The sequence below is a fragment of the Podarcis vaucheri genome (assembly GCF_965113315.1).
Source record: "Podarcis vaucheri genome assembly, chromosome: 3".
NCBI classification, from domain to species: domain Eukaryota; kingdom Metazoa; phylum Chordata; class Lepidosauria; order Squamata; family Lacertidae; genus Podarcis; species Podarcis vaucheri.
The window spans coordinates 120,536,126-120,546,895 of NC_138761.1; the positions used below are offsets into that span (position 1 = coordinate 120,536,126).

A 10,770-nucleotide genomic window follows, 5' to 3' on the forward strand; every position below is an offset into this window, starting at 1 on the left:
TCAATTTTGCAAGGAAACATTGGTCCAAGTATCGTGGTGCAGCGTATAAACCACGGTTAGTCCTGGAAAGCCATGTTCAGCGGAGGCCACTTGCAGGGGTTAGCAACAGGGCACCCATGTGCCCTCCAGAGCCTCCTATGGCAAGTGCATAAGGTCTCTGAGATTTCCCCCTTGAAGGCACAATGCACACAAGACTGTTCAGTCTTCCTGTTCCCATTTCAGCCTCTGCTACCCTGAACACACTCAGTGGCCTTGCCTTTTCCTGCTTTTCTAGATGTGACGGCCATTTTATGTTGTGCCATGCGGCCATTTTGTGAGTGTCATGCACAGCAAATTCCAAATGTGCCCCCTATCCCAGAAAGGTTGGGCTAAAGTAAGGTCTGCTCATTCCCAGAACTGGGCCTGTACACAAGAGTTACGAGAGAATGCCAATGTGAGCCATATGAGACTGAACGAGCCATAACACGGGTGCGCATCATATTGGGGGTAGGGCACCAAAAAGAATAGCTCAACTATGCACACTAAAAGCCAACTCAGATACAGTGGTGCCTCGCAAGACGAAAAGAATCCGTTCTGTGATTCTCTTCGTCTAGCGGTTTTTTCCGTCTTGCGAAGCAAGCCCATTGGCGGATTAGAGGATTAGCGCTATTAGCGGCTTTTAGCGGCTTATCTGCTGATCGGATCAGCTGATAAGCGGCTTAGAAAAAGGGGGGGAAAGGGGAAAAAACCAGCAGGAACTCGCAATACATTGTCGTCTTGCAAAGCAAGCCCATAGGAAATTCGTTTTGCGAAGCACCTCCAAAACGGAAAACTCCTTCATCTAGCGAGTTTTCTGTCTTGCGAGGCATTCGTCTTGCGGGGCACCACTGTACTGCATTCTGACAGTGCAGGATTTCGGCCGGTGCGGGTGGTTCCTTTGCACAGTGCGCTGAGCTGAGGGGATGCAAAATTGAGCAGGCCCATAATTTGGGGGCACAAAATATTGGCCTCGCACAGGGCACTGTATTACAAAAGATTAACAAAGTCCACCCTGGCATAGACAAAATGAGGCTAAGAAACAAGAGAAGGAATCTGTAAGCTTTGGGAAGGGAGGTTTCCAGAAGTGCAAAAATTCTTAAAGGGAAAAAAAACCTAAGGGGGCAAACCCCACATTCTCAAAAGAAAAAACACCCCAATACCCATGACCGATTAATTAGGAATGAGCATGCTCAGTGGCTACAGAATATTGACTGCTGGGGAAGAATAAAATGGGGGGAGGGGACTGAATCAGGTGTGTGTGTGTGTATAGAACATAATATCCTGAAAAAAGGTGGTGGGATTCTGAACGGCTGCAGTCAGAACAACAGGCTTCACTTGTTCTTCCCATTTCCTAAAGAACATTTTTTAAGCCTTTCTCCCTATTCCAGATGCAGTAAGAATACTGCTGCAAGTGGGTTTTATGGGGAACTTTCAGACCTCTCTGCTAGCCCTCTGAATGCAAGGTCAATGCCTTTTTCGATGAAAACTTATGCAGCTAAAAACACAAGAGTTTCACAGCAGCACAGCTTTACAATGGTTCCTGCTCTTACCCTTCAATGGACACTCGCAGGAGGACATCAAAGAGGAAGAAGAATGCTATGGCCAGAGAGATATTTCCAATCATGACATCAAGAGAGTGGTATTTGTGAGCAATCATTAGAGACAGAATCACAAGTGAGATGTCCACAAAAATAAGCACAATTCCAAAAAGCCTAAAACAAGCGAAGGGAATGGGAAAGAAAAGGAGAAAGACGGTCACTTCAAGGGAAGAATCATGCAAATGGAAATAAAAATAATTTCCCTTCATTGTAGTGCAAATATTACTCCTGGAAAAGGGATAGACAAATGTGCTTTTATGAAGACCTATTTAACACAATAAAGAACTGGGCAATCTTGGTCCACCATTTCAGCTTTGGTCTGTAGAGGAGTCCACGTGTTCAGCAGGCAGAAAGGTGTGGCAACTAATTTGCAGCTGTATTGCAGAACAAAGCAACTTACTAATGCAAGTATCTTGGCTGATCTCAGGTTTCCAGAAAACTGATATCCCGTTATGTGTTGTACAACCAGGAAGCAGACTTGTGTGCAATACAGTGGTGCCTCACAAGACGAAAAGAATCTGTTCTTTGATTCTCTTCGTCTAGCAGTTTTTTCGTCTTGCGAAGCAAGCCCATTGACGGATTAGTGGATTAGCGCTATTAGCGGCTTTTAGCGGCTTATCGGATCAGCTGATAAGCGGCTTAGCGGCTTACAAAAAGGGGGGGGAAGGAAAAAAAACCCGCAGGAACTCGCAAGACATTTTCGTCTTGTGAAGTAAGCCCATAGGAGATTTGTTTTGCGAAGCACCTCCAAAACGGAAAACTCTTTCGTCTAGCGAGTTTTCCGTCTTGCGAGGCATTCGTCTTGCGGGGCACCACTGTACAGATTTGGGCAAATGTTACTCAGCTGGAAACATTCCATATTGCAAGTGTTTGATGTGCTTAGAAATTACGCTTAAGCCACCGAAAGTTGGTTGGCTGGGAAAACGAATGAATCAAAGTTGCTTTCCTTAAATGAGAGCAATTTTCATGTTCGCAATTCTGTAAGTAGAAAGCTGTAAGGTATCAGTTTGCCAATCTACAACTGCCTTCCCATGCTTCACTGATGTTCATGTTGTGGTAATACTTACCTGAATCCAAAAGACATCACAAACTGGGAGACTTTTTTCTTTATTAGGCTGGTTCAGGGGGAGAAAGGGAAATTATTATTATTAGGACTATGATCAGAGTTTCAAAGAAATAGTAACTGAACAAATCAAGCCTACCAAACAAAAAGGTATTTCACCTGAAATATTTCTATCCTGCCCTTCATTGTAAAACAATGCCAATAAAACATAAATCATATACATAAAGCAGCAGCATATAAAACAAGGCACATAAATCACAAGCAAATGCTTAATTGCAATGCAACAAAAAAACACTTCTCAAGTCCGTAAGTAGTGGCAGCTATTTTTATAGCAGTTAAAGTCAGCGATTTCTGTAGTTCAGCTATATGATTGTGGCAATATGGACACCTGTATACCTACTGCATTCAAAGCTTTTCATTTTTAAAAACATTGCTTTTCCAGGGCTCCTGGTTCTAGGCTGTGATCCCATTACTGGCTTAAACTGCAACTAGGTCGTTCCTTTTCTCAATTTGGATCAAAGCTGGCTCGGGGAAAACACATCAGAATGCAGCATATTTCTCAAGGACAGATATGGATTGCGACCAACGTCACAAACCACAGGGGTGCAAACTGGATGCCATGCGGTCATTGAGCAGAAAAAAAAGGTAGAAACCTCTGCTATATAGGATACTGTTAAGTTTTGTGACAGTCGGAGCTGGCAAAACGAATACTGTCATTTCAGCAAGCTCAATTTAAAAAAGCAGAGAGAAGGCGACGAAGAGGTAATCCATCACTCCTACTTGTCTGGCAAATTTTTCTCAAAGTTCAACTCACTCTGTAGAAGAGTCTGATTCAGCCTCCTCTTTATCAGCACCATCGTCAAGATCCATTTCAATCTCCCTGATCCGACGTCTGCCACAGAATTAATTGGGGAAGCAGATATATTAACAGAATTCCTTCTTGCGACAAGAAATAAGAGCTCAAGTGATGAGGGTTAACAAGCAGTCAACAAGCTCACCTCCTCCCTGAAAGTTAACGGATTTCAGCAGTAAGCTTGTACCAGCCTGCGGTGAAAGCTTAGTGGAAAGCAGTTCTGTCAGATTCTCAATTTTACTGAGTGGAAGGCTACCACCACTTCACACCCATCTCTTTTCGCACAAGACTTCAAGCACTGGAGGCAGCAGATCAAGGTCAGGGATAGCAAGAGGCATGCGCAGAGAGGGCATTTTGTGGTGACCAGCCTTCTGCAGCATGTGACTTCTGCCGCAACCACACACTGCCCTCAGTGTTCGAAATTCGCCAGGCGCATTTTGTACCTGGCTATCGGCCACTTGCGACCAAGTGAAGATGTCTGGGCATCAGGATGGTGCCTGACATCACCACCATCTGAAGGTGTCTGCCTGGGGATCCCTTGACTGTTTTCACACACTTAAAAGGTAAAGGGACCCCTGACCATTAGGTCTAGTCATGACCGACTCTGGGGTTGCGGCGCTCATCTTGCTTTATTGGCTGAGGGAGCTGGTGTACAGCTTCTGGGTCATGTGGCCAGCATGACTAAGCCGCTTCTGGCGAACCAGAGCAGCGCACAGAAATGCCGTTTACCTTCCCGCCGGAGCGGTACCTATTTATCTACTTGCACTTTGACGTGCTTTCGAACTGCTAGGTTGGCAGGAGCTGGGACCGAGCAACGGGAGCTCACTCTGTCGCGGGGATTCGAACCGCCGACCTTCTGATCAGCAAGTCCTAGGCTCTGTGGTTTAACCCACAGCGCCACCCGCGTCCCTTTTTCGCACACTAGTACCACATTATGTAGAATTCTCTCAGTTATATTTTATCTGCACCATCAGAATAAATTTCAGGAACCAAGACGTCATTTCTGTGCAGCCTGAGCAAGAGCAGCAAACGACGTTGTAGTTAATTGTTGTCGCTTGCCCTTCACTCACCCCACTTCACTGACCTGCTCACAGCTGTGAAGAATATCCCTACATTATGAATGGTCCATGTCCCCATTAAGAAAAAGAGGTAGGAATAGGCCAACATATATGTGGACTGCACCTGGGTCAAGCAGGTTTTCCTCTTCAACTTTTCCAAGTTCTTAACCTAGCTCAAGGTCATCATCTAAACTAGCCAGATGTTGGATTGAGAATCAATCACAGTCAGTTCATCATTTGAAAAATAAGACCTTAGAGCTGCCTTGTCCAGAAATTTTGGTGACTGCAAACTTGGTTTAAGGAGCCATTTGGCAACTAGCTTATATATCTGAGTTTCTAACACTGGTTGACCCGCCCAGGTGCCCACTTGTGTGCAAGGTAAAGGTAAAGGGAGCCCTGACCATTAGGTCCAGTTATGGCAGACTCTGGGGTTGCGGCGCACATCTTGCTTTATTGGCTGAGGGAGCCGGCGTACAGCTTCAAGGTCATGTGGCCAGCATGACTAAGCCGCCTCTGACGAACCAAGGCAGCGCACGGAAACGCCGTTTACCTTCCCACCGGAGTGGTACCTATTTATCTACTTGCACTTTGACGTGCTTTTGAACTGCTAGGTTGGCAGGAGCAGAGACCGAGCAACGGGAGCTCACCCCGTTGCGGGGATTCGAACCACTGACTTTCTGATCGGCAAGTCCTAGGCTCTGTGGTTTAACAACCCACAGCGCCACCCGCCTCCTGTGTGCAAGGCAGGCAAGTGTTATCACAAATGGAATAGTATGCGAAGCGAAGTAAATTGCCAGCATACAAGAGTTTCCCTTCCCCTCAAGATTCATCAAAACAGAAGGTTCTGAGAGTTTTCAGGTGGTTCTTGGTACAAGATAGCTTTTGTCAGCCAAAGGCAGGCTGATGCTCTCCCCCACCTGGTGATTCAAGATGGGGAAAGTTCTGCTGTTTGGGTCTCTGGCTGCACATCTTCCCTTAGCATGGTAAGCACCAGAGCTAAGAGGTTGGGCAGACAGACTTTTAGGATACCAGCATGCAGATCTCGTCAGTCACCTTAAGAGCAACAGCAATGCCAGCAAATTAGGGTCGTTGGAAGAATATTTAGGCTGCAATCCCGAAAGGGATTATTCGGGGGACTTACTTTTAAATATGGAGAAGGTCAGTGCTGTTAGAACACCAATAGGGGAAAAATAAGGTGAACAGCAGAAAGGACTTAAGTGGACGGATTTAAGAGGTGTGATTTATAAACTTCAGGAACCACATAAAAGGGTTGAAGGATCTATTTGTGTTCTCGCACTATGATATGGAGTCACTAGACACACTTACAGCAGCTTCAGGGTCTTAACCCAGGATTTTCTGGTTTCTGCACAGAAAATACACTCACTTCTACTGACCAGCAATCTCTTCCCATTATATCCCATTCAGTTTAACTCACACTTGAGTGTCATGTGCCACCACATGTTGTCCATCTCTTTCAGTTTCCATTTTTCTCTTGTGGTTTTCGGAGCAAAACAAAACAGATGGTTTCCCTGTTGGGGCAAAACAGGATATCCCAGAAGTTGCTTTATATACACCAGGCTACAACCCTAACCCCATTTAGGTAAAGGTAAAGGGACCCCTGTCCAGTCGTGAACGACTCTGGGGTTGCAGTGCTCATCTTGCTTTACTGGCCAAGGGAGCCAGCGTTTGTCTGCAGACAGCTTCCAGGTCATGTGGCCAGCATGACTAAGCCACTTCTGGCGAACCAGAGCAGCGCACGGAAACGCCATTTACCTTCCCGCCGGAGTGGTACCTATTTATCTACTTGCACTTTGACGTGCTTTAGAACTGCTAGGTGGGCAGGAGCAGGGACCGAAAGACGGGAGCTCACCCCATTGCGAGGATTCGAACCGCCGATTTTTCGATCGGCAAGCCCAAGCAGCACAGTGGTTCAGACCACAGTGCCTGGGGGTTAAGTCTTACTTATTTTTAAAATCAGATCAGTGCTGGTTGGGGGTGGGGTGGAATTCATCAAAATGCAGTATTTCTCAAGAAGCTACAGAACAGACGTGGATTGCAGCTAATGTTGTCCAGTGTACGAGGCTTCACAAACCAGTGGTGGAAGCATAGAGGACGCAGAGTAAACAGGAGTGTACACACAGCCTGAACGGGACTACACTTCGCTCCACAGAGCCTCATTCTGCAGAATAACAGGATTCACACAACACTTTATGAATTGGATCAAAGAGCTTCGTATACATTTGCTCACCAACTCGCACATCATCCCTGCAAAGCAGGTCAAACTCATGACCACCACAATGCAAGCAACGAGGCTGAGACCCAGGAAGTAGTGGTTTGCTTCATGTCAGCCAATACTCCAGACCTGGCCAACCTATGCCTTGGCTGCATCGCTTCAAGCAATGGGGGCGGGGGGGGAATGCTCTGGGGATTTAATAAGCCTCCATACAAAAGGATTTTATGCATATAGAAAACTAACATGTCAGAGTTCCAGCCTAGATTCCTCCCCGATACAAGTATGTAATGGAGAAGGGTTCAAGTTTAGATTATGCACTAGAAGGGTTCAAGCACTAGATATCTGGAAGGAGTGGTGTTCATACAGAATGGTATTCATGTTTCATTTAAGCAATTCCCAACCTGTGGCATAAAGAGTACAAGAAGACTTCTGTCAATAAATGTTGGAAAGAATAAGAAAGTCCCTTGCAGCTAAATCCTGCTCAAGTTTACTCGGAAATAGGCTTGGGAGAGAAACACGGAAGCCCTTTGAAATTCACACTTCTCCCTATTTTGTGTTGCAGTTCTCCAACCAACAAACCAGTACAGAAATGTGTGCTTAAGACGGCATTTGTATGTTTTGCCGCATAACTTTCTAGGAGGGCTAGATACTTACTCCCCGGCCCCCTTTGTTTAAATGAAAGCTTTGGGACACCTGTGAAAGCCTTTGTGGGCACTATGACACCAGGCTGACAACCCCTAAACCACTGGGTAGCTCTAAACCATTGCGTAATTGTATTCAAAAGCCAGCAGTGGGAGCAGAGTAAATGGTAGTGTGTATTCAGCCTAGGTACGCACAGGACCTGCAACCTTAAGTTTTGTCCAAACCAATAAAAGGAGACTGGACTGTTACAGCAAGACACCTGATCTGCATTCAGTAGTCTTGAGAACATCTCCCAGTATGTGAAGACTGCATATTCCGTACAACAATTTCTGTCTTCTTGTGCTTGCAGAACCAGAGCCAAACCACAGGAGATGTAGGCATAAAAAAGTTAACTTCAAAGTTTGCAGATGCACAAAATATATTTTGGGGGAAAGAAAGCCCCAAACATAACAACTCAATGGCACAGAATGTTAGCTGGCTGAGTTGGGAGGAGTAACAGACAACTGGTTGAGAGAGGCAGATACATGCAAATGTGCATGTATGGTTTTTTATTTAAAATAATAATAACCACCTCATTCCGGGCAGGTCACTTCCTGGATCTCACCCAGAGATGGAAGACAGGAGAAGGCCAAAGGAAAAATAACAAGCTGTAGTTGGGAGCAAGTGAGTCCATATACCCCAACCCCAAAAATATAAGGGCAAATGTGGGGTTGTTGGGGAGGGGTAGAGAAACTCGGTAAGTCCGAATTGGAAGAGGACCTGCTGATGCAACAGGAAATCCTAATACACTATTTTTTAAAAAAACCAACCTGTTAAAGCAAATTACAAAGCAAAAGCAGTCTACTACCCCCAAATTGCTGGATGGGGCTGTTGCTGGAAGAGAGTAACTTACAGCAGCCCTGCAATGTAGTGGACACTGAATACTGCAGGTCAGGCTCCAAGTGTTTTACAACAACCTTTGGAAAGTATTGCAGCCTGGGCATGAAAGCTGAAAGAGTAGCTTACAACAACCACTGCTTCTATCCCCACATTTTCAAGAATCCCTGCAGTATAGGGAACTGTCTTATCCCTACAGCAGGTAGGCAGGAGGTGCTGAGAGAATAAGCTGACATGAACTGGGTCTTCAACTGGTGGGTGACCACTACTAGGTCACAGCCTGATCCAAGGTGGGTTGCAACAGCGTACAAATATTTGATTTGTTGTTGTTGTTCTTTAAAAAAAAATGAGCCTTCAACTGCACACTTGGGTTAAACGTGGGTCCCATGTCTAATTGAAGACTACTGGCTTTTACAACAATCTTACAGCACCTTTTACTCTTAATATTTCAGACCAGAGGCTATGCTCACTGCCCTTCCAACCTCCTCTCTTGCTAAACAAAGCACTGAATTGCACCAGAGAAGCTTGCGATGTTGGCACTGAGTTGCATACAGGTGGCTGTAGTCGTTCAAACCTTTTTAGGGGACTTTCACCTCCCCCCCCCTTAAGGACAATGGCGATAGATTTTGCACATGAACACAGACCCAAGTTAAGACTCCTCTTTCCATGCCAACGTTGGCTTTTGTCAAGGCTCCCCTAAAACACACCCAGGACAGAGGAAAAACTGCAACCTTTGGGGGCGTCCTTCTCCTACCCATGCCCCTGTGAGAACCAGCCCTTTCTTCGTATATCCTCCCCCTTCAAGAAATCATTTCCTTGGGACTTTCGGCCCATCTCCACCCTGATTACTCCTTGCCCTCGCGAAGGGACCATTTTCACAAGGTGTTGTTTTTTTTGGGTGGGCTGTGTCCGTGCTTCCAAACGCCTGAAAGTCACGACAGGGGCTTCTCCCCCCACCTAGCAAATTCTGCCTCTGCATAGTTAACGCAGGTTCGGTTTGCTTTCCCATCCCACCCCCAGAGCAATAAGTCATTTACCTCAGCAGGGGACAAGCTCAGCTCCAAAAATGAAACCCTTCCAAGGGGAAGGGGGGGGGTCGAAACTCGTGACCAGCAGGTAGGTGGTTGGGAGAGGGAGGGAGAAGGAAACGGGACCGGGGAGGAGGGAAGCGAGAGAAAAAGCTTTCCGCGTTTTTACGCACGCCTGAAAAGTTGCCCGAGCGCGCGCGGCAAGGAGACTGAAGGAGTCCTCTTGTGGGTCGAGGGACCGAGAACTGGGAGAAAAGAAAGCGCGGGGGGGAACAAAAGCCCCTCTTTCAGCCGCCGGGGAGGAATCCCTCGGATCTCCTCCAGCCGCGCGGGCGCAAAACCAAGGCGCAAAGAGCGCCGCGCGTTTGGAGAGGCCGCTGGGGCGCGTCGCCTCACCTCTCGCCTCCCGCGCGTCTCTCCGGCGCAGCGCTAAAGGCTCCCTGCCCGTCGCCTCAGGGCTAAAGGGAACCCGCCGAGCGACCGGCGGCGGCGGCGGGGAGAGCCGGGCGTTGCCAAGCGCAGCTTCATGCCGGCCTGGCGGAGACTCCACCTGATCCAGATTCGCGCCTGATTTATGGGGCCGGGGCGGCGGCGGCGCGGCCGGTCAGCCGGCGGGGGGCGCAGTCAACCGCGCCGGGTTCCAGCCTGCCTGGCCCTGGAACGCCGTTGCCAGGGCCACCGAGAGGCCACCATTATCCCGGAGCTGCTGCTGCTGTTGCTGCTCCTTGGCGCGCGATAAGGCCGCGTCCGCATTGCAAAAGGGCCAGCGCTTTGGAAGCGGCCTCCTGGAGCAAAGCCTGCGGCCTTGTAGGTCAGGCTTTCTCAAACTTGGGTCTCCAGCTGTTGTTGGACTACGACTCCCATCATCCCTAGCTAGCAGGGCCAGCGGTCAGGGATGATGGGAACTGGAGTCCAAAAACAGGGGGAAACCCAGTTTTAGGGAAACCCTGGTTGTCTGCAGTTGCCATTGTTTTGACACGCCAATTCAGTCTCTGAGTGATGGCAGATTCCCAGGGTTCCAGGTGCGCTTATCCAGCGTCCAGTGGCGTAGCGTGGGTTGTCAGCACCCGGGGCAAGGCAAGTAATTTGCGCCCCCAACCCGTGGATTTGCACCCCCTAACCCCCAGATGTTGCGCCCGGTGCGGCCGGCCCCCCCCTGCACCCTCCACACTACGCCACTGACAGTGTCTGTTTCCTTTTGGAAAAGAGGCACGGTTAAGACAAGACTGGAGTGTCTTTAGGATAGATGGTTTGCTTGCACATACAGTGGTACCTCGGGTTACAGACACTTCAGGTTACAGACTCCGCTAACCCAGAAATAGTACCTCGGGTGAAGAACTTTGCTTCAGGATGAGAACAGAAATTGCCTAACAGCGGGAGGCCCCATTAGCTAAAGCGGTA

General features: G+C 47.9%; 1 protein-coding gene across 2 annotated transcripts in view; it reads right to left on the reverse strand.

The window, feature by feature from the left end:
• LOC309528764 (phosphatidylinositol 3,4,5-trisphosphate 3-phosphatase TPTE2-like) overlaps positions 1 to 10,001 on the reverse strand; it is a 30,890-nt gene extending 20,889 nt beyond the window's left edge. The window contains exons 1-5 of one of the 2 annotated variants that reach the window (XM_082216397.1): positions 9,766 to 10,001; positions 6,026 to 6,119; positions 3,494 to 3,571; positions 2,684 to 2,731; positions 1,569 to 1,730 (exon numbers count right to left, since the gene is read on the reverse strand). In XM_082216397.1, coding sequence (XP_082072523.1) covers positions 1,569 to 1,730; positions 2,684 to 2,731; positions 3,494 to 3,571; positions 6,026 to 6,075 — 338 coding nt within the window. In that variant the 5' untranslated portion in view covers positions 6,076 to 6,119; positions 9,766 to 10,001. Of the gene's footprint in view, positions 1 to 1,568; positions 1,731 to 2,683; positions 2,732 to 3,493; positions 3,572 to 6,025; positions 6,120 to 9,378; positions 9,548 to 9,765 lie in introns of those variants that run through there. The other variant, XM_082216398.1, reaches the window with a different exon arrangement.
• Between the last annotated feature and the right edge of the window lie 769 nt (positions 10,002 to 10,770).